Source organism: Dioscorea cayenensis, chromosome 12, assembly GCF_009730915.1.
Source record: "Dioscorea cayenensis subsp. rotundata cultivar TDr96_F1 chromosome 12, TDr96_F1_v2_PseudoChromosome.rev07_lg8_w22 25.fasta, whole genome shotgun sequence".
Classification (NCBI taxonomy): Eukaryota; Viridiplantae; Streptophyta; class Magnoliopsida; order Dioscoreales; family Dioscoreaceae; genus Dioscorea; species Dioscorea cayenensis.
The window spans coordinates 540,713-565,504 of NC_052482.1; the positions used below are offsets into that span (position 1 = coordinate 540,713).

General features: G+C 34.1%; 2 protein-coding genes across 2 annotated transcripts; one reads left to right on the forward strand and one right to left on the reverse strand.

The window, feature by feature from the left end:
* Positions 1-487: 487 nt before the first annotated feature.
* On the reverse strand, positions 488-18,269 carry LOC120273735 (serine/threonine-protein phosphatase 4 regulatory subunit 3-like). Its single transcript, XM_039280439.1, has 25 exons — positions 17,969-18,269; positions 16,294-16,374; positions 15,435-15,534; positions 15,275-15,359; positions 15,124-15,173; positions 14,971-15,036; positions 13,192-13,271; positions 11,255-11,314; positions 9,088-9,187; positions 7,795-7,862; positions 7,651-7,749; positions 7,505-7,573; positions 7,345-7,422; positions 7,169-7,264; positions 6,140-6,210; positions 5,131-5,208; positions 4,924-5,017; positions 4,292-4,390; positions 3,421-3,647; positions 3,218-3,332; positions 2,291-2,422; positions 2,094-2,201; positions 1,838-1,947; positions 1,664-1,765; positions 488-1,423 (listed from the first exon to the last, which is right to left on the reverse strand). Exons 1-25 carry the CDS (start codon positions 18,011-18,013, stop codon positions 928-930), a joined length of 2,709 nt encoding a protein of 902 aa, XP_039136373.1. The 5' UTR covers positions 18,014-18,269; the 3' UTR covers positions 488-927.
* Positions 18,270-22,145: 3,876 nt separating this feature from the next.
* LOC120273567 (pentatricopeptide repeat-containing protein At3g62470, mitochondrial-like) lies at positions 22,146-24,289 on the forward strand. The gene has a single exon (XM_039280213.1). The coding sequence runs from the start codon at positions 22,250-22,252 to the stop codon at positions 24,077-24,079; it is 1,830 nt and encodes a 609-aa protein (XP_039136147.1). The 5' UTR covers positions 22,146-22,249; the 3' UTR covers positions 24,080-24,289.
* Positions 24,290-24,792: the final 503 nt, after the last annotated feature.

The window sequence follows — 24,792 nt, forward strand, 5'->3', positions numbered from 1 at the left end:
TCGGAGACTGGCGAGTCAGAGGAGGAGGTCAGCATGACACGTGTCATTTGATATGGCACGTGTCACTGTTGGCGCTTCACTCGAGGTTTGTTGTGTAACTGCTCCCTTTCGGCACGTGCCGCTGAAATCAATTTTTGAGATTTATTTATTTATTTATTATTTTTTTAAAAAAATCGACTTTTTGAAAAAAATACACATGCAACAACTTTTTAGATAAATAAGCCTTGAGACATTAATAGAATCTGTTAAATGGGGAATACTGCATACCAGTTCAAGCAATCCATGCTACAAAAGAAAGAATGGCAAGAAAACTAACAGCTAACATGGAATTATTACATAAACAAGAAAAACATAAATTTTGTGAGATAATAATAATTCAGCTCCTAATGATAAATTATAATATGGGAAATTAGACAAATAACAACTATTTCACTTGTACATGGCCTGGAAGGGATAAAACAGCTTAAATGTTAAAACATGAAAAACATTTGCATCAAAAACTGTCTATATATATAGAATGAAATACAAGTCCTGGGGGTTATTTGTGATAAAAAGAAAAAGTCTTGCTCTGTGTTTTTCCACAGATTTAAGCTAAAAACTAGCAACACAAAATTTTTGAAATTAAAAAATAGCAGCAGAAGTGGTGCTCATGTCATTGCACACATAAAAATATGGAGAATCATACTGGATTGTTTAACATATAACTGTAGATACCACTTCTTAAGCTAATTGTGGGCCAACCCACTCTTAAAGAAGATCATACTTTTGCTTGTTGGTCATGCATTGCTGAGACTGGCACAGGTCTGAGCTGATAAACATTGACATTTTCAGTCCGGGTGCCGGCCATATAACCCTTTCCGCCGAACAGTCAGTATTGTTAGCGCTGACTCTCCCACAGATAAATACAGCAGGTAAGACGATGCGGCGTTATCTCACAGAATACGGCTCTGAACTAGCACCGTTCACAACCATATCAGGTGAAGAATTGTTCATTGGTGCTGCCAATGGACAATCATCACTACTTGATTGTCTCATATCTGCAGCTTCAGGTTGACTTTCATGACAATTTTGTGAACTTGGGCTTTCTTCATCGTCACCTCTGTTCTCGTGTAAACGGTCGTCGTTTTCTGTGGTTAGAGTTGCATCACACAACTGAGTATTATTTGGAAAATCAATGTCAGTGCAAAGGGAGCCAGCAGGAGGGGAAACATTATTGCTGTCACTAAAATTCTGGTCCAGTCTACGTTTCTTGCCAATCTCAAAATCCTTGTCTTCGCAATCAGCCTTGGAAGTTAATTTACGTTTTGACTTCGTAGATTCTCTGTCATCTCCTCCAGATGCTTCAGGCTTTCTAGGAGGAGGGTTGTAATCATCATCCTCGTCATCATCATCTTCGTAGTCCACAAGACCACCAGATGCAGGCCTACATCAATGTACAGTAAAAAAAAGTTATATGCACAATAAACGCAAAAGAATATTCCCCACAAATGAAAGAGAGAAGGGGAAAAGAAATTGCTAATGCACAAGACTAGCCTCTTAATCAGCTTATGATTCTCAAAAGTCCAAAAGACGCTCTTGTGGGAGATAACTAACTACATTTCAAGTAACCACAGGGTCTAATCATGGTGCATCTAAACAGAAATGTGGGCTCATACGGAAATACCTTAAAGACGAATAGTTAGCCTTATTTCCATTGGGCAAACTAGTACGGGTGCGTTGGTCCCATGTGCGAGATGAATGAGCAGTAGTTGAATCTTCTTCATCACTGTACAAAATGAACAGATATCAGATGTAGAAAAGAGAGAAAACTTGACAAAATGCAGCAGATCAAACAAACCTGTCCTCATTGAAGTAATCTTCTTCTTCCTTTTCAAGAGCCCGTTCATCAATCCTTTTTCTGGGGTCTGTTACATTTGGACCGTTCTTGATGTCACAACTCTCAAGGGTCTGTCAATTAAATATGAACCAGGAAGTCAGCCACAGATCAATTGTAATAGCTAGAAAAAATTTTAACTTCTAATGAAACGAAACTAAATTTGTTGGCAAATTTTGCAAAAACTTGAAAAGAAAGATTAAATAACTTAAGACTCCACCTGCTCATATTTAACTCTAAGTCCTTGAATAGACCCTAAATGCTCAAACCTCATGAGTTGAACCCAGAAAGTGTCAACTACATACAGGATGAGGATCTTGATGTTTTCCTGCGAAATAAAATAGAGGCTGAGAGCACAAGGTCCAATATAATATCCACAAAGTACTAAACAAAGAACCAAGAGATTGAGAAGAATACCTTGCGAATGTACTCAAGAAGCTCTAGAACACCTGAATGCAGCATATTATATCGACTGCCATTCCCAATAAAACTGTCTATAATTGGTTTCAGAAGGTTGTTTTTGACAATATGACGAAATAGATGATCATCCTGACAGAAGCTCATTTTAACATAATCTGTTGCAGCAGTGTATAACACTAAACCCAAACATGGAAAATATCTGCTTGAACAGTTAATGGATACAAGCTACTCAAGTTAAATAATACACTACAGAATGATCTTATGTATTCCAGAATTATCACCTCTGACAACATTCACATCAAATCAACACATGAGAAATTAGTAGAGAAAGTTCAGTTGATAGGGAAAAACAAGGGCCATGAAAAGCCCAAGGCCAACTAGTTCCAGACCACAAACATTAGTATTTAAAGCTATGATAATGAACAGGCCAAGGCCAAAAAGATTTAATTGGCCAAAATGTCCATGGTGCCTAGGAGAATCGTCAGAAGTACTCCGAAAAAACCTAAATAGAAGCCATATCGATGATGTGGAATCATAAATGACTCAATCTCTGGTGCAGATTATTGGCCACCTAGATTTGGAAAATATTACGACAGGGCATAGAGACTGACAAGCCATCTACATTTAGTACTATAAAAACTATAATGAAGAATTTAAATCTCAACAACTATGTTGAACAGCCACCCCAAAAATTTTAACCTGAGTTGATTTGGGCATGTTACATTTACAAGGTTGGCTGAGTTGACTTCAATTCCCAAGTTGGCCAGCCTAGTTGTGAACAACCCAGGCATTACTTTTTAGGCTTTCTCAAGCAAAGATGATTATCATACTAGTTGAACTGTGTACAAAAGGAAGAAGTCAATTATGAATTTTTTTTCTTCAGAAATATGTATGCCAATACATGGAGTAACACAACAAACTCACATTACGGGAGACAATGGCTCGCATAAATCGAATGGCTGCCACTACGAGAAACTTCTCTCTTCTACGTGTCAGGAGCAACACTTTCTCTATAACATTATTCATAAGAAAGTTGCACCTAAAAGATGAAATAAGAACATGTTACAGAAGGGTAAAATATCTAAAAGAAGAGCAAAGTTCAACCAGTTAATCCAACCACAACTTACTTTATTCTGTAAGGGTGGTGAAGCACACAAAAGCACAGCAGTTCACAGATGTTCAATAAAATTTCAGGCTTTGTAACACCACGAGCGTTTAGTCTTCTACTAGAAGAGACTGATTTGGAGCTTTTGTGTGAAATACTTGTTGAGGGACAGGATGATGTTATGACATCTATTAACTGATCCAGATGTTTTTCATAGAATATATCTATGATGGTATCCCTCTGAAACGACTATTCATCACCATATGTAACCAGTTAGGTAAATTTAAAAGAACTAAAAAAGTAAAATAGCTCTGCAGTGATCAATTAAATGATAATGCACAAATTTGAACAGTCAGATGGGTAATGATTCCTCATTGTTAAATATTTGAAACGTTTAAAATGCCAGAAAGGCAACATGCTCTAAGCTAAATATTAGTGCATACCCAATACTTGTGTATTAAAAGTCAGAGATAAGATTCCAGTAAACAGAGTGCTGGAAATCAGGAATTTCTTATAAAAAAAAATGATCTAACAGATTATTTAAAAAATATTCTCAAATAAATAACATGAGAATTGCACCCTCTGGAAATAGCCCCAAAAAAACACATCAAATAAGATATTGGTAACCAAAACTCCCTGATCTTCATAGGCATTTGCCTTTTGGAGAATTTCTTCCATTTATTATTCCTCCCTCTATAATGTATAGATTGAGTGGATGGGTTATTTTTGGACAAACATCAAAGAAGGGTTAGACAAATAAATGCACAAAACCTAGCAACAAGTGCTATATAACCAAGAGCCATAAATCATAAAATCCACATCTTGGAGGGTTGATTAAATAAGGACTAAGTACAGCTTCTGAAAATAAAAAAAAACTGAATAATCAAAACCACCTGTGATCCGGACAACGTGTGGGAGTCCAACAAAATCCGTACAATTTCAAGAAATTGACAATGCATATCCTCACCAAAGTCTGTGACTAAACCTTTAACCTGGGGGCAAACATGGAAAAACACACACCACATAAAAATTCCATGCTCAAAGAACAATGCCTGATACACATAAAAAACAAATGCACAGACCTCCAAGTACCAAGTCAAACATTGCATAAATATCCTGAAGATAACCATACTAATAATACCAACAGTTAAAAACATGCAATATTTGAAGCCCATTTTGCCAGGTATTTATAAAGAAAACCCCCAAAACAATGATGCAAGAAGATAAACAACAACATGAAACAAGTAATAAACTCAATCCAGATGAGCAAGACTGCTAGGAGAACAGCAACAATGTTTAACAGAAACAAAAGTTTCAGTTTTCAGTTCAAAAAACAAAACTGTATTTTAACACCATGAATCATGAAGTCCTTGAACTATGTATAAGTGATGCACACAAAGATGATTAAAACAAAAGAAATAAATAACAAAAAAGGAAAATCCACAAGACATCCAGTTCATGCATAACATATAGAATCCAAAGCACATGAGTAATGCAGGACTGAGACATAAGTCATGTGGCATACCAAAAGTCCAAGAAGCGCATTCCCTTCAGGTTGAATAACATACGACCTCAGAAGGTTAGGATCTTGGTTGAGGAAAAGTAAAAGGAGATCTGTCCTGTATATTCAATTGACTAACATTAGCTAACAGACCGGTCCTACAAAGGTAATAGCAATAAAACTTACAATTAATAAATAGACTAAGCTAAAATAAAAAAGGATGCATATTACCCAATTGACACAAGCTTCCTATCCTGGCTCTGCAACATGCTTGTAATGATGTCAAATACACCTTCACTAGCAAGGTCTCTGAAAGCAGAAAATATTGTGAGATTATTAAAACAAGTTTAAAACAAAATGCTAAGAGTAAAAAAAGTTTGAAATGATAATGAAACCATCCCAAAGGACCATAACGAAGACATATGAAGCAAAAGAGGCAATTCAAGACTTAGGACACATGACAGCAAATTATATTGCCATATCAATGTTATCAAGATATCAATATAAGTCTCCAGCATTTTCTGGTAAGTGCTGGCTATGAGAATTTATGGAAAACCAATAATGGGGTAATAACTACATGTGCATGTAACCCACAAAACTCAAAACTTTCACTCCAAATGAAACTATAAAATAAAACAAAATAAATGATGAAAACTAAAATCTTTCATTGGATGAATTAAGACATGAGGGATTAGGCTTTTCAGCATGTGCAACAGAATGTGATTATGTGGCCCAACCAAGCAAGTTGATTTCATGTAGTAAAAGAAATCATGAAGAATGAGTTCAGGTCCTTACAAAAAATGCGAAGCACATGATTCAATCTGCTTGCTTAACTGTATCTGAATTCCAGGATCCATATACATATATAATTATTACAGGGAAATTTCCCCTGATACTTGCAACCCAACAACACTGGTGTATATTGAGCTTCTCAACCAAGAAATGAACATATCTGGATGAGGAAATGCAGGCGCCATCTCAACATTTGGTTTATTAAGGATGATTAGTGTCGGTTCTCTTATGGTCGTGAAGGGAAGGAATGTTATGTCAGTTATGATAAAATAATGAAGCCGTATGGAAATGAAGGTTAACATGATTATGAAAATTACAAAATTGTGACAGCTCCAAAACCAAGAATTGAATTGGCATTCACTTGTCCTAAATACAGTATACCAAAGGGGAAAAAATTATAAAAGAAACATAGTTTATATATAGGGAAAGGAGTAGATGAATACGGTACCGAAATAGCCGCATCTGCTGTCCAAGTGCCAAACTCTTGCTTAAAGCACAAAATTCATGGAAAAACAACACCTGGGAGAAGAAGATACGAACATAAATACACCACAAGCAAACTAAAGGAAGATATTAAATAAACATCAGAACTTTAAGTTCACAAATGAATGTGTATACACTCTGCATGCACAGAGAATGGCTAGAGTAGACAAGCTTGAAAGCATTAATTTTGCAGAACACATTGTCAAATGTTTCCCAGTCAGTTTCTCTAGCTATGAGAGGCTATAATTATTAAAGAAAAATGCAGGCTATGCATCAAACTGCTTCTGATATACCATGGAGAATCAATCATGTTTACATTACACAACCAGTAATCACCATTTAATATCAAATTCAACAACAGTAAGCCTAACAAGGCACACAAGTTATTGGAAACTCCAATATAGTCCAATAATACTTCAAGAAAGAAAAGATTCATTCAGCACAATCAAATACCTTCCATAAGCTTGATTGTTCACAGAATATTTATTTGAGATACCGGTGACAGAGTTCAAGTATGGGTCAAGATACTACCACTTGGCATAAGTAACTAGATGCACGACACTTGCTTAAACTTGCAGTCAAGCTTGGATGGATAGGTCAACAATACGTTGAACAGCTTGTTAGGCTACAGTAACCATAACCGCCACAGAGATAAAAAAAATAGACTAAAAGATGTTTTATGGCAACTAGCATCAGCTAAGTTCACAGGCTGAAGATAAGCCGGACACTGTGGAAACTCATGCAAAAAAAATGAAAAACTGTAGCAAAAGTTCTGCGGAAAATCAAATGAGCTAGCTGCCCAAAATCGAGCATGCTAGGAAAGAATCAATTAAAAACATCAAAAACTTTTATTGAATTTAACGAGGCTGGTGTCTAACACAAATAGCATATCATGTGCAAGATTTGAAAAACCATGGCAAAGGCAACATACAAGGAGGACAAATGCTATACAGGTTTGCTAACAGAAGAAAAGTACAGGGGAAAATAAAGTTACCAAGTTTCTCTTTGATTCATCAGATATGGAGGGTGATTTCATCCTTGCAAATAATTCTTGAATAAAGGAAGTATCATCTTTTAGCAACAAAACAACCTATATCAAATACAGTATCACAAGATGATGATAACATCAACCCAGATTAATATGTGCGGAAGTAAAACTCTGATCCTTACAGTAGCATTATTTGCTTGAATGATGGCACTGAGACTTGCAATAGTTGCCTCATCCAATACTCTTGGCAAAATAACATCCTGACAAATCAGAAAGAACCCATGACATAAGCATAAAGAAAATGATCATGGTCCAAATATTCATGAAGGTAAGCCTTCTCACCTTTATATACCCAATTCGATAGGTTTGATGAATCTTTGACAATACCAAAGGATCTTTAATAGGGATAGCCTGCAAGCAAATTCGGTTCTTCAGGTACCAAATATAGAGTAAATATAGATTTACACGTATCCAGGAAACAAAATTACCTCCTTGAAAATCGCATGCTCCTTTAAGAAAGACCGATGATTTTGCACTTGAGGGATGTCGGGGTCATCTGTATAACCAAGGCGGGAGAAGTAGAGTAACTAATCAGCATGATACACTAAAAGATTACTAAAATGACACCACACAATCTGCCCCACAAAATCCTGGAAGGCTGGAAGTGCAAAATGTAAGTCTACTTTGAACCAACACATTCCTGGCATGGCAGATAAGGCAAATCGTAAACTCACAAGAAGTGTCTTCCTTGTAAGATCACAAAATATGATCAGGCAACACTGACATAAAGTTTCCGAGTCAAAACTTAAGATTCTGAAGTTGTATACAAGATACACTAGGGTGGCTTCCTACACACTCTAGCATAATGGTGCTAAAAAGGCCATCAAATAGTCATAAAGGCTAGCAGAAACTACTCTATTAGAATCCAGTCACTGTTATTGCATCAACTAAAAGCAGCACCATCTCTCTAATGATGCCAATTGTAAACCAACATTTATGACTACAGCTGCAAAAATAGAGAAACATCACTTCTAAATATCTCTAACTAACAGTACATTAAATATTACAGAAGAGATGCACATCTTGTGGACATTTGAACCTCAACTGTTCTCAAGAGAAACATCTATGCTGAATTCTAAATCAAAATTATTTCCAGTTTCTAATAGTGGTGCCTATTTTCCCATTGAAGAAGTCTATCTTGAAACATGCACAAATTATATTGTCATAAATGCAGTCAATATTTATGCTCACAAAAAAATTTAGCACATGCATGGATATAAAACCATCATATTGCAATAAATAAAATAAAATCACTCTCAGGGAAAAGAAAAATATATAATAAAATAAAACAATCTCATCCTCCACATTGTTCGATTTAATGAAGGCCATGTATTACAGAAAGCTGGCTATTATATCATAAACTTCATCAAGGTCAAAAGCATGAGCTTCCAAAACATATATTTTTGGAAATAATTTACCTTGAAATCACAGTATAGAAGACCACTGTCACATTTTTTAACAAACTTTACCATTCTTCAAAGGTAACCACAGAAGTGACTGGATTAAGAAAATAGTGAAGAAGTGATACCAATGCATATCTTCAATAAGGATGAATCAGAATTAATCTAATTACAAAAAGCAAAAGGCAGCATCTGGCCTGGTTTAACAATCAGAAGAATTATTTGCACATCTTAATACATCTCCACTAAAACTTTAGGCAATAGTGACGAAATAAAGCAAACAGAGAAACACATACATTTCAAAGAGAACCAAGTAAATATCCAAGGCTCGCTCATGTCAAATTCTATCAACAACCATGTTGGCTGTTGAGAAGAACTGCAAGTGAGAAAAAGCAGCACGTCAAAGAACATTGACAAATAGAGCAAAAAATAACCAAAAGCCTATAAAATAACAAGGGCACTTACTTATTGCCTTCACCAATCTAAATATCATGTGTAGGCCATCCATATTTTCTGAGTCCTCACACATCCTAAATAAATCAACTAGCTTGGGGAAAAATTCTAGCTGTATGACAGAAAAATGTCAATTAAAGGTGTAAAATCTTGAAATATAAATATATATATATATATATATATATATATATTATTAAAAGAAAAAGAATATGAAACATATAAAGCATGGTGAAAGAAAAAAAAAAAGAAAAGAAATTGTTTCCTTTATTTTGCTTGTTCTTCTTATTATCTTCACACAAAGAAACAAAAGAAAACAATTCTTCTTCTGATTTTGGAAAAAGACTTCAAGAAACACTAAATCACATCAATTCGCCCAACTGACAATCACCGCGTAAGTTTAAATATGAAAAAAAATCAGCACAGGTGATACAGTGCACCGCACATGGACGTATACCTAACTGGTAAAAATTTATCTATGTTCTTGTGGCACCACATTTGAATCACATATTAGCAGCATGACCCTACAATATCTATCGACTTTCCTCCAACCAAATTCCAAACTAGCCACGAGGGCTTCCATTTAATTTTTCCTTTCATTTTCACTTTTAAGTTTACATTTTTTAAAACCACCATATCAATTTTTTTATCCTTTTGAATTTCACAAAATCTTTTTTATCTGACTTATTTTTTCAAATCATAAATCTTTCATTACTATATGATTTTCTTAAGCATTAGTTAACTTTTGCGAATTTTCATTATAAAAATTGTATTTTATTTTAATTTAAATGTTTTTTAAAACTTCATAGTATTATTTATCTAAAAACAACTTATTTACTATGGGCTTGTTTGGATGAGCTTTTGGAAAACTCAGAAGTGTTTTTTTATAAGTTAAGCACTTGGAGTTCGAAAAAAAGTTATTTATGTGGCTTTTATAGCGAGAAAGCGTAAAAAATTTGAAAAAGCGACTTTTTGGGAAGCTAGTCATGAGCGACACGAAAAAAGCTGTTTTTAACAGTTTACGCTGAAAACAACAAACACAAAATAAAGTGCTTAGCTGCTGCAGGCAGCTTTTTGGAAACTATGACTTCCTACTCAAAACTTAAAAGTCTTTTCGATAAGCCAACCCAAACGAGGCCTATAATGTTCACTAGTCTCGACCAATATGGCGACGTGTTTCAAAGTGTCTCGCATGATGTGTCCATGTATATATATGTTGGGCCATATCAACTAAGTTGAAGTGTTTGAAGACTCTCATGTACTCAGAAGTTACAACCGTATTATTAAGCCTAATGCAGCAGAACACACAGATGTAATCAGGTTAGTAGTTATTTTAGGAGTTATTCAGGCCCAACCATACACAACAAAATAGGCCATTTAGGACAAATAAAAATAAAAAATAAATAACATAGTTCATTACATATCATAATGAACTACAACAATAAAGTTTTATAAAGACACATCATAGCACAGAACTTCCAATTTAGACTGTTGGTTTTGGCTTTTTCAACATTCATCCAACAAGAAATAAGTTCCACATTGTTGTGGGTTAGCAAGAGTATTAACCCCACACATTCCTTATCAATGGAGCACATGATCAAAAGGTACTACTGTCATAAGACTCATAACTGATGGAATTCTGTAACTCTTGAAGGCTGATATATTAGAATGAAAGTAACAAAAAATTGTTGGCCAGGTCATGGCTCAGTGTGTAGAATCTCAGCGTCATAAATGTAATTGTGGATATACAAAAATTATGAGTAACTGCTAAAAAGAGGGCTGAGGCATGCTAAATGTCATGATTCACCAACATCATTTAAGATAACATATCCAACCACAGTGAATACCCCAAGAAAAAACATTGTCTAAAATTTATAAAATATATACGTTTTCAGCAGTCTTTTTTGGTTTTTTTTTTCCAATTTTAATGTTATCCTCAGTTTGCTTATCCATACACATAGCATTTCAAAAGACTGTCACAGTAAACTGTCTGAAAAAAGTATAGTTCCAAGTTCATTGGTAATGCTCACAATTGAACTGAAAGTACACCAGTTGTAGGCAAGTTGGCAACAAAAAAAATCATACTAGAAGAAATAAGGGAATAACCTTAAGTGTGTTTCATACAATACACGGAAAATGAAAAACAATCTACATGCACAGGCAAAATTAGGCAAAAACTTACATCTTGCAATATTAGGTCAGCCACACGCAATGGATCTGTGACCCCACATTCAAGAAGAGTCTGCAAAGAAGTTTGATTTTTTTTAAGTACACATGTCTTTAAAAAAAAAGAAAGCATGAGATGGAAATTAATAAAATAGCAACCTAAATGGAAAAAACATATATAAATAATAACAGATTACATGAACAGTGGTTTCTAACTTAGAAATATCCTGGCAATTAGACCTGGCTCCATGGATTATATGTTTTAAACAACTTCTCTAATCTACAAAGCAACAAATAATAAAAATAAAAATGTCGGACTTTATTAAGGGTTTTAAAATAAAAGAAAAAAAATAAAGGCACCAAAAAATGCAGATCCAGAAAGCAATAAACCAATAAAAGCACTCATTTGGATGCCACCAAGGCAACCAAAATATAAAAAAAAAAATATAGATTAACTGCCAAACAGCTGATTTCTACAAAAAAAATTCATTAAGGAAACAGAAAAACAAATTCATGTAAAAACAGTAGGTTAAAACATAATAAAATGGAAATCAAACAAAATCACTACAAGGATCTAAAGGAGACTTTCTATGATTGAAACAAAACAATTATACATGATGCCCCCAACTGAACTAGAAATATGGATCTGTTACCTTTCTTGGACAACCAAAATTTATAAAACATTATTAAAAAAAAATCATTGCCCCAAAAATGAACTAACAGAGACTTTATATATAAAGTGATGCAGGAAGGCTAGGCAATCACACCTCAAAATAGGACATTAAGCTAAAAAAAACATGAGAATAATTCACTGATTCCTTTCCTACAAATACTCATCTCACTTACAGAAATATTAGAACTTACTTACGCAAGAGTTTGACCGTAAATGGGAAAAAGACTTATTTAAACCAAAACTTATCTAGATTTTTAGACTTATTGATAACTCAATTTACAACAAAATTCAAAATAAATCCACCAAATCTGGCACACTTACGCAGACAAAAAATAAAAATAAAAATACCAAACTACCCCTAGCACGAAAACACATTATTCTAATGCTTAGACAACTTCTAAACCTAAAACATGTCAATTGATAATGGAAGTAAATGTTATGCATCAAAAAGAATGATTGACATCAGCATATTATGGCCCGCCATAATTACTACGTCCATCCTATTAGATAATGAGTATTTTCTAGATGACCCACTACTTAGTCTGAGAGATTTCATTTGATTTTATATCTTTTTTCTTCCATAGTAGTCTAATCATATGCTAGTTACACCTAAGTGGAAATTGGATTCATCATTTTCTCATGCAGTTAGATATGCAGCAAAAACTTAAGATGAAATCATGACTCATCATTAATAATATTATGTTTCTGCAGGACATAATAACAAGAGAAGTCTACTTATGATAGTATACTGATTTTCTCAGATGGTTTGTAGGCATTACCACAAATATTTCCATGTCCTAAACAAGCTGACACAATTAGGCATAAAACACTATAATACAAAACCCAAACCCCCATAACTATATATTGTGTTCAAGTCCTAATGGGCCATGCTACGATTTGTCACCCACCCAACAGAAGATCTGGAATCAGTTAGAACATCACTCCAACTGAATTTACCTCTAAAATGTTCATTACCAAATAAAACAAGTGTATTATCTTTTACATGTTTTAGCAATTGAGAAATGACATGCTACAAGAATATAGGGCCTGGTGAATCAACAATAATACAATCATGAAGCTCTAGAGCAAAAGACAAATTTGAATTTAAGGACAAACAACTGAATGATTAAAAAAACTAAATAAAGAATGAAAATGTAACAACTAATTAAAGAACTGATTTGGTACAATTAAAGAACTGATTTGCTTGTATGAGCAAAAATCATACAAGCTAGATATAGCATGAAAAATGCTGATTTACGAATTATATAAATTGTCAGCACCTTCAAAATTAAAGGAAGAGTTGATAGTTCTACAGATGGTAGCTCTTGCAGTTCACTGTTAACAGCATGAAATGGTTCATCTGCAAATGGAACATGATTGGTCATTCACTAATTAACCATTATCTGAAAACAATAACCCATGTTAATGCACAAACAACACAATTTATATGAAGGAAGAAAATGAAATTGAATAACAAATCATCCCCAATCTATGTGTTCAACTAAATTACAATACATCAAAAAAATCTTGACTACTCTCAACCATTCTATGGCAGGTTGCACACCAAAAAGGGAGGATCACAAATTCTGAGAATTTAGACATGATGACACGAATCAAACTAGGAGCATTAAAGGCAAAGGGGGTATTTGGTTGTGGGGTATGTTGGGACAAGCTAGTTTATCACAACATCCTCTGACCTCCCCAACCACACACCTCCTTCAAAATAACTTGGAATACTCTTAATTTCTTCTCCAAAATTTTAAAAATAAATGAATCTAACCATTAAACCAATATTTAAAAATAATTACCAATTAATCAACATCAATAATAAATGTCAGAAATATTATATTAATCACAAAGCATTTTCTTTTGTTAGTCTTTCTTTAGATACAGTCCACTGAACTTAAGACAAAAATTCCTCTCAAAATTAAACACAAATTTTCAAAACCAAAACGAATTTAGTCCACTTGTAGTAAGTAACAAACATGAACCAATGACTGTACACCAATATAAGCTCAAAGCCAAACTTCTAAAACCTGGTCAGAACAACATGGCAACAAGATCTTCTAAACAGAGCAACTCAGCTCAAAATTAGATGCTAGTAGACATGTATCAGACATAATATCGTATTAAGCTGATAAGGTGGCCGATATGGAATATGCAAGTTTCAAATCAATATATCTGCCAACATATAGATAAAATAAAAGAACACAAAGGGAAATACCATAACCACTGCACAAAGGAAGTACAAAGTTCATACATGGATAAAAACACCCAAATTTTGCATGCAGCGGTTTTCATTCAACTCAGATAAGCCCGGCATAACATTTACAATCTAGCCTACAATAACATAGCGAATAATAAAAAAACACGCCAAGCCCTGCTTAGAACTAGGTGACAAGATAATTCAAATAACATTTCAAGTCTTGGAGAAGTGAAATATCCACAATATGCTGCCCCAAGAGTGATAAAATCTCAAAATTATTTCTCCACAGGGAGCAAAGGAAAAATCTTCTTCTTGTCATGAATTGTTTAATTTCCCCAAAGGAAGCAATAGCAACTCTTGTCATGAATTGTTATGTGTAATACAAATAACAATTGTTCTTCAACCAAATCCCATCAAATATGTCTTTCAAATTTCTGAATTTTTTCCCCTATCCCAAAAAAATCAAGCCATCAAGAAAATATGAGGCAAAGCATAAAACAGAAGCATAATCTCTACTAGATCTCATCAAACATTAAGAAAGAAGTTATTACTTATTTTTCTCTAATTAATTTTTAGATTTCATTGTTTTAAATCATTAACTATGGATGCATGTCTCTTGTATGTAAATGGTATCATTTTCCAATTTGAACTACAAATAGTAGCCCCCAGCCACCCCTGCCTGACCCTGTGGCAACAAGTTCCTCTAAGTGATCACGTCCACTCTAAAAGGAAAATGCTTTCACATTGAGGTGTGTGCTCTAATTCAGCGATGATAGTATTAAATCAACTATACCTTCTCCAGACAAATGAAACATAAGATAAAGCAAAAACAGATAAGAACACCTATAGTTACCATTTGAATGTGAGCGACCAACAGAGTCAAAAGTTTCCATTGTTGGACGAGGGCCAACCTCAAGATCTACAAGGATTTAACTTGTGAGAAAAATTTACATAACAAAAACAACAAATGATTTATTATAAATACTTAGAACATACAAATACTTACTACTAAGAGTATTAAAATGCAAATTTCTCTGCACCCCACAGATATGATCCCTACAGCAAAATATAAACCACAGTATAGAAATGTTAAAAAATGTAGAAGAGAAAGTACAATCAGGAACTTCCAATAAAAGAAGAAACAAAATTAAAATCACCATATGTATGAGCACCCCGTAGGCTCCTGAAAGCTAAGAGCCACCTCTGTCGAGAGCTCTGGATCTCGCCATGAAATGATTGTGTCTAAAGAAAAATCAGAAATTTGAAAATAATGATCAGTACAAACAAAGGCATTCATGAAGAACAACACATTCATACCTTCTTGCTTTCTGTATATCTCATCTGAAGAGATGCGATGAGAAATTAAGGTATTATGATCTTCCTCATCAATCACAATCAATCCTAAATCCTCTGATCTCTGAGAACACAAAAAAGATAAAAAATAAAATTATGAAATGATAAATATAAAATATAAAACAAAGTATCAAAGGACCTATTACTGATCAAGGAAATCTCAAAAGACACAAACGAGAATCATACAGTTAAATCAACAAATTAGAACAAATTGCAGAAAGTGACACACTATGTTAGTTTCAGACCAATGAAAGTGACACACTATGATTACAGTCTCAATAGGGAGACAAAAAAATAACCCAGTACACAAAAGTTATTGCACAATGTGGCATCTGAAGTGGTAGCCAATTCTTCACAAATTCTACAAAGAAGTTGATGATTAAAGCCAATTGCACAATCTCCAACAAAGGAACTCCTAAGTGATAAACATATCTTTAGAAAAATCAATGATAGCAAAAGCCACATGGAGAAATGCAAAACCTCTCAAATTTCTTTCAGGATGGAAATTGGTACAATCCATTAGGGTATACCTAACGATTGGTCATTATTATATACTCTATCCAACTGACACAACAGTTTGTTGCCAAATAAAGAAGAGTTGTGAACTTAACAACACGGTCAAGATCAAAAATCATTCACAATTTTGGAAATGTAGGTAAAGCATCAAAAGATTTCACAATTTCACAATAATGAACTGTAGAACAACAAAAGTTAAAAGAAACAAAACATCGGAGATTCCCCTAAACATGCATGTAAATTCAAAACATGAAACGCGGGTATAACAAAATCATGTAAATAAGACCAACACATTGAAGCACTTTACCTCTAAATAATCGACAGAAACATGTCCAGTTCCCTTGTCATCCCATTTTCCATCATGTTTCAATTGGTACACCTTTACACGCTGAATATATAGATATCAGTCAGAACAATAATATGACATATTCAAACAAATAGAATACCTAGATATAAGCACAAAAGGCAATCGAATGTAGATGATGCTAAGAAAAATTATATCACAGTAAAAAAGATAACCAAAAAATTACTCAGAGAAGATGATGAAAGAGCAGCAAAACTTGATAACAGAAATAAGCGTTCCCTGAAGGGCTAGGAAGCACATGTCAAGAAAAACATCTGAGGACATTCAAAACCTAAACTGCCAACTCAAATAACAAAATTCGTCAATTGGAATAAGCGCATTGTCATCACCTCAAAAGTTTAGATGTGTTACTGAAACAGTCCAAAAAGGACAAACAATGTATGGCATGTAGGGCAAACCATGTATGTCATCAACCTCCAAAAAAAGCATGCATTATGCACTACTGAAACGATCCAAAAAACACATTGTCATTTGTCATCACCTCAAAATTTTAAATGTGCGATTGAAACGATCCAAAAAGGGCAAACCATGTATCAAAACTATTATGGCAGTTCAGATTTGATCAAGAGATACAATTTCAGTATAGGAGTAATAAATAGCTCCTTGACTGAAAAACTAGATTAAAGTTCTCAAGTAAACAATATCACTGAGTATGCAGATCCAGCTCCACTAAGATCAACATGCTCTACTTTACCTTCTTGAAACGATCCAAAAAGGGACACGCCCTGTAATTCCGATGCATAATGTGCAACTCCAAACATATGGATTATACCTAGCCATATAAATATGCTTCTTAATGCATTATAGAAGTTTCATGCACAAAACATTAAATTTCAAAAAATTTCCATTTACTTCAAATTGTGAATATGATGTAATCCAGGCCAAAGAATGTTCAAAGTACACTAGAGTACATGTCACTTTGAAAGACTCAACACTTAGATCTAAATCACAATGTTCGCCTGGTATCCAGCAAAAGGGCAGAACTTACAGTCAAACATTACAAATGAATTTAGCCAACCATGCCAAAAAATCCTACTAAAGCAATCCACCTCTAAATACTAGCGGGCACTATTAGTCAAAAACAACCCCTTGAGACTCACACATAATCATTGAAAGAGAACTTGAACCTCACTTCCAACGGAAATCCATTGATTACTTCACTAAGAATCTGGCAAGCAACAGCATACTTCTTATGTGATCCTGATTCCATCCACACACATACACACGCGCGCGCACAAAATAAAAACAACAACAACTTAATTCGCATAAGGTGTTTATCAATTTAGTCTTGCCACTCTATTAACTAACAAGAATCTCAAGTTACACTTCAAATTCAACTATCGAAATTACAACTCTCCTGAACTCACCCAGTAATATAAAAGACCGGGATTAAAAAAAAACAACAACAACAACAAAATAACCCCCCCCAAAAAGGCGCAGCAAGCGAGCATAAGAAATCAAAATTCAACAACTGACAAGAATTACTCTCTGAATCCGCATACAAAAGGAGCATACAAATGAAACAACAAATCCAACAGAATCAATCAAATCTAGGGCATCAAAATAAACCAATATTTCAAGAAAAACCAAACCAACAGAAACCCTAGACAACACCAACCTGCATCGAATTAATAGAACCATTAGCCTTCCCCTGCTCCCCCATCGCCCACGCTCCGGGACCCAAACTCACGCGCCAAGAAAGAACACCCCACGCCACGGCGCCGACAACGGGTAGATGACAACACGTACCTTAAAAAGAAGAAGAAGAAGAAGAAGAAGAAGAAGAGAAGCGTATGAAGAGGAGAGATGATTGCTAAAAGCTCGATGAAGGATCGAAAACCCTAGCAATGGCGTCGCGAAAGCCCTCTTCTCTCTTCTCTCTTTGCCCTCGCTATCGTTTTGGTCTCTCTCTCTCTCGCGAGAGAATGCGACGGGCTATTCTATTATTAGTGGCGGGCTTCAACATAAATGCCCTTTGAGTTTGAGAATATTACAGTAATGCCCTTAGGAGATAAGCCAGGCCTTTTATTATTAATTATTATTTATATTATTATTTTTGGTTTATTGCGTTTTAGTCCCTGTGAAAATGCAATATAATATTAATTTTAGTTTGAGATGCTTGTGGACTCAATTTAGTCACTGTGAAGATTATATTCTTTTTATTAAGTATTAATTTAAATTAAATTTTTTTACTGATTAGTAATATGTATATATGTGTGTTAGTATTTAAATTTTTTATTATGAGTATTTATCTGAATAATTAAATGTTCTTAAACAAAATTTGAGACTATGGTCAAATAAAATATACTCTAAAGTTTAATTTAGATTGTGTTTTTTTTTTCACAAAATATATGTATAAATAGATAATTTGACGTGCCACGATGACTTAATTAATTTTGATTAAAATTAAATTATCGCAATATATGGACTTTCTTGTTGAAGTATGTTAATAAAATAGTGTGTCAAGTAATTACTGAAGTGCATTAAAAATGTATGTCAAGTGATTTGTTAGCATTATCAATATATAAATATATAAGTAATACACTTTCTTGACAATGTTTACAGTGAGTGACTGAATGTTATATTGAATTGAAAAAAAAAATATATAGGTTGGTTGGTTTAAAAAAAAAATCGAAATAGTGAAAATAAGGATATACTGCTATGATTAGAGGGTCACTGTTGAGATTACCTCACAACTGTATGTTTTCACTTTACATTGGTCATATGTAGTGTTGTTGGCAGCACTATAGATAAAATTGTTGATCGCTTCATTGTTCACACAACTAGATGATGTGCAGCTATTGGATTCAAATCTAACAAGTGATATGCAGATATTAATAGAATTCTTATCTACAGGTCTCCATAAAAGACTGGTTCATATATATTATTATTTTTAAGTGCTTTTTTCCTCCCAAAAGAATTATAATATTCAAACCTCCTAATGGCTATGCATGTAAATATAAATAATACATATTGACAAAAAAAAGAAATAATAATTTAATATCATAAATTGTCTTGTTGTTGGATAAATTAATGAAAACTCATATTTGTTCAAATTGGATTTTTCCATTGTTTCCAACTTTCCATCAAATAATCATTTGGCAATATTACTTGCATACCCCTATGTAAAGATGGAGTTCCTAAACATTATATTTGCTTATAAACACTTATAAAACATGTTTATTTATTTATAGTTTTATACTCTTCTATTCTTAAAAATCAACTTAGATTTTTTTAAAAATATGAAAAAAATATTAATATACAAAAAATGAGCGAAGACAAGAGAATAAACAACAATTTAGTTTTTATATGATTTTTTAAATTATTTTTATCAAGAAGAAATATAAAAACAGATAAAAAAATTATAAAAATGCATAAATAGATATGATTTTTATAAAGATATATAAGTAATTTATGTTTTTAAGCGTATAGATAAGAAAACATGTTCAAGCGGTATAATAAGATATAGTAATTAACAATAAAAAAAACTAACTATTTTAATTAGTTGTAAATAATTTGAATTATAAAACATCAATTAAAATTTAAAATAAACCAATGCTCCAAACAAAACATTATAAAATTTAAAATATCACATGAAAACAAAATTAGGTAAAAAAAACAGAATTTTATCCTTAATCCATGACCATGATAGGCTGCCAAATCACAACTTGTTAATACAAACAGACAAAAAATCAAATTTTAGCAAAACTAAATATAATACTGAAACTTGAGGGTTAAGACACACTATTATTATTAATTAATTAATTAATAGGTTTTAAGAAAACCATCTATTAGTTCTTGAAAGTGTATAATTTTCATGTTTAGTCCTTCTTATTTTTTTTCCCATACTTTTCAGTTTCTTGTTTTTTTTTTTAAATTTTATTATCTCATATACTAGCAATATTCATCGTGGTTTATGATTGAAAGGTCTTAAATTCAAACTTTTTAATTTATAATACAAAATATCTTATATAAGATATCTGTATTAGAAGCACTTTTTTTATTTTCTCAGAAGATATGGAAATCATGTACATCTCTATAGCTACAGACACAGAAGGAATGAGCAAAGGGATAATTTGAAAGATTTATATAATTTAAAAAACATGGATTGTTAGATATTTAAAAATTTAAAGTGTTTTTTTTTAATATAAAATTATAAAAATCAGAAGATCTCTTGCCAATAGTTATGGCCTTTCACAATAGTAAGGAATCATTGGATTGACTCTTCATCAGTGCTTTTAGTCAAATTGATTTAAATCAATTTGGACTTTTGCAAAAGCAAACTATTTAAGCATTATTTAAATTGGAATATTCTCAAAGTACTTCAAATGCAAACAATTATTTATTTAAATTTTTATTTCCAAAAAGAACATTTGTTAGATATCTAATTTCAACTTGTTGTACATAATAATAGTATTCATAAAATAACCATTTTACCCTCACTCATTGAGCTTCCCTGGCTAAATTGAATAAAAGTACTTGATTATATTAAATGGAAACTATTAAATAAAATATAAGAAAACGAATTTAGCTTCATTTAAAAAAAAAAAATTTAAAATTCAAGGAACTAAAGCATAGTATCCCATTGATTTTTTACTTTAGTTGTGTTTGAGAAGTCTGGAACTGAAGATTTTTCAAGCTCAATAAAAAAAAATAAAAAAGTGTTTGTCTCAAATTTATCATAAAAAAAATTAAATTAAATTTTAAAATATCAAAATTAATTGAAAAATAATTATATTATATTTTTGAATATATAAACTGATTTCAATAATTATTTTTATAATCATCATTGTATATTTTTTTTTTTATAATGTAGAAACTAACATGGTTGCATTTATCTCTATATCCAAATTAAAGAGATTTCTCGTTAAAAATTATATATATATATTTTTAAAATTTTATTTCTCAGTGAGGAAAAAAAGAAAACTAAATTTTCCATTTTATTATTACATTCAAAAAATTAAGGGGTATTTAGGTAAATTAACAAAGTGAATATAGAATACGAAAGCCGGCAAAGATATTTTAGATGAGCTACGAGCAATGGTGTGGGCCCCGCGAGCTTCTCTACCATTGAATACGTGGCGAAAAACGAGTGGTTGATCTTCTGGTCGGTAGGCACGTGCGAGTACCCTCAAACGCCGTCACGATCTTGACGGAATGTGTGGCACGAGGATCCGGTTATTCTTTTCTCGGATCCCAATCCATTCAAAAGGATCCGCATCTTGACTTCAAATTAAATTTAAATAAAACAAATTAAGTGATTATTACAAATAAGATCAAATCCCTACACTGAAGTAATGTATAAGCACATATAATCATTGGAACTCTTCGTAAGTAGTAAAAATTTGAATTACAGATGGACACATTTCTGGGAGGATGAATAATAACTATGTGCGAATGATTTCAGCGTTTATGGGTGTGGACATGTTCTCATTTACTTCACCAAAATTTCTACGTCATCTTTTTTTTAGTGGCTTAATCTTTTGTTTATTAAAAAAAAAAAGTCATTTATAGTAAACTCCAGGAGACCATTAAACCACAGTAAATGCATCCGTACATGTCTTAGACAGAGTTTGTTATTTTTGAAAATATATATATATAAATATATATATAATTAAATAAATTTATAGAAAAACTTTTTTTTAATAAAAAGTATAATTGTAATTATATTGTCATTCTTTTAAGAAACCCGATAACTAATTGGATGTAAACCCGTAACCGAATCCACCAACGAAGAAAGCGATGTACCATCCGAACCCGATAACCCTATAAGAATCCGATAAGCATCTGCGGCCTTTTTGGATTCGGATCTAACCAATCTCAAACCCGACCCGTTACCATCCTCTTCAGGGCTTCTCCTCCGAGCTCCAAACCCTAATCCGCCATTAATGGCGGCAAGATGGTTCTCCTTCTGAGAAGCTTGAAGGCCAAGCTTCTCCTTCGACGCGCTCTCCTCTCCTTCGCCGATCTCCATGGCTCGTTCACCGCCTCCTCCGTGGTTGCGACCAGATCCCCATTCGAAACCCTATTCCGATTCACCGGAGCAGCAGCGGCAGTCGTCCCCTCTCGTCGTACTCCTCTGTCCATGCATGTCCCTCGTTATTCTACTCCTTATCGTCTGCTCCATAGTTCTCACTATCAAGTTCCACCTCTACTGCCGCGGTCCTTTCCTCCACCTAATCCCCAAATGCCATCACCGCTCCTGATCACTCGATTCTTCTCCTCCTCATCTGGCGATGATCCGATCTCTTCTGATTCGGATTCCGATCCGGATCGTACCGCCGACGGGCACTCGCCGGACGTCGATCGGGTTTGTACAATCATCAACGAGCTCTTTGATTCCGATGGCAACATGGAGGCTGTTCTGGATGAATGCGGCGTCCATATCGAGAAACCCGTTGTGATCGGCGTCCTTGATCGGTTCCGGCATGCACACAAGCCCGCCTATCGCTTCTTCCGATGGTCTGCCTCTCGTCCCGGTTTTGCTCATGACTCTGAGACCTTCAACGCAATGCTCACCATTCTCGGCAAAACACGCCAGTTCGAGACCATGGTGGCCATGCTCGAGGAAATTGGCAAACAGAAGCTCCTCACGATCGAGGCGTTCAAGATCTCAATCAAAGCCTTTGCTTCTGCTCGCGAGATGAAGAAGTCTATGGGTATCTTCCAGCTCATGAAGAAGTTCAGCTTCAAAGCGGATTCCGAGACCTTCAACTGCTTGATTGATTCGCTGGCAAAAGCTAAGCTTGGCAAAGAAGCAAACGCCTTGTTTGCAAAGATGAAAGATCAGTACCCGCCCAATCTCCGGACCTATACCGTGCTTCTCTTTGGATGGTGCAAGCTGAAGAATTTGGTTGAAGCTGCAAGAATCTGGAATGAGATGATTGATAATGGATTCAAGCCAGATATTGTTGCTCATAATACAATGCTTGAAGGATTGATAAGAGCGCAGCGAAGGCCTGAGGCTATCAAGATGTTTGGGCTGATGAAAACTAAGGGACCGAAGCCAAATGCGCGAACATACACAGTGCTGATTCATGACATGTGCAAAGGGGGGAAGATGGACAATGCTGTTGGATGTTTTGAGGAAATGCTGGCTGCTGGTGTTGCTCCAGATGCAGCGACATACACTTGCTTGATTGTCGGGTTTGGGAATGCAAGGAGGATGGATAAGGTCTCAGGGTTGCTTAAGGAGATGGAGGAGAAGGGATGCCCACCGGACGGCCGTACTTACAATGCATTGATCAAACTTATGACCAACCGGAGCATGCCTGATGATGCAGTAAGGATTTACAAGAGGATGATTAAGAATGGTTTTGAGCCGACGATTCACACCTATAACATGATGATGAAGTCTTACTTCCATGGGAATAACTATGATATGGGATGTGCTGTTTGGGAGGAGATGTGGAAAAAGGGGATATGCCCAGATGTGAACTCATATACAGTTTTTATTGGAGGACATATACGACATGGGAGGCCAGAAGAGGCACACAAATGTATTGAGGAGATGATAAACAAAGGGATGAATGCACCGCAGATTGACTACAACAAATTTGCGGCAGATTTTTCTAGAGCTGGAAGGCCAGATGTGCTCTATGAGATGGCACAAAAGATGAAGTTTTCGGGCAAGTTTCAGATTTCTAATGTGTTCAATCACTGGGCAGAGAGGATGGAGAAGAGGGTCAAGAAAAGACTGCCTAACCAAACTGGTCATCGGCTTTTCTAATTCTATTACATTAGGTGGCTATTGCACCATTTGATCAGGAACTCTTGGTATGTGGTTGAGGATTTTGCCATATTGATATCATCTTAACAACCGGTGTAAAGCATATTCTTCTATTTACTTTGTAAACTTATGTTATATTGTCATCTAACGTCCCTAGGATTCACTGTTAAATGTGTATTCATGGTTTCGATTCAATTTTTTTTCGCAAAATGAGGCAATAGTGCGCACTTGATGGGTGGACATATATAACTTTAGGTTATGTTGTTATGCCTATTTTGTTGGATATACTGATGTGCATGTATAAGATAACATGGTACAGATAATTTTCTTTGTTGTTTTTAGTCTCTACCAATACATGTTGGCATCCCCAGTTGTTCTTGTTGTTTTGGTTACCACACTAAATGTAGCTTCTCTTGACCTTCTATTTTGTCGTCTTCAATCTTCTTGGCAGTTAATTTCTTATAGAGATGTTCACAAGATTTGTTGTTGGAGGCACAAGTTCATAGAATCAACATAGAGGAAAACTGAAATATCTGGTTCTGAGAGACTTTACAATGAAACGAAGAAATATCTTATTCAAGTGAAAACCTTTCTTTTGTCTATTAAGACTCTTGGATTTACATACTGATTACTGCAACTAACAAATGTTTCTTTCTTGTTTCTGAAAATGCCTTTTAATTTCAGGATCCTAATTGGCCATATATTGGCCAGTG

Coding starts and splice junctions, on each gene's coding strand:
- LOC120273567 (XM_039280213.1), top strand. CDS start 22,250: ATGGTTCTCCTTCTGAGAAGCTTGAAGGCCAAGCTTCTCCTTCGACGC.
- LOC120273735 (XM_039280439.1), bottom strand. CDS start 18,013: ATGGGGGAGCAGGGGAAGGCTAATGGTTCTATTAATTCGATGCAG. Junction 3,333..3,420: donor CACCACCCTTACAGAATAAA/GTAAGTTGTGGT, acceptor TTCATCTTTTAG/GTGCAACTTTCTTATGAATA. Junction 1,424..1,663: donor GCTAACTATTCGTCTTTAAG/GTATTTCCGTAT, acceptor ACATTGATGTAG/GCCTGCATCTGGTGGTCTTG.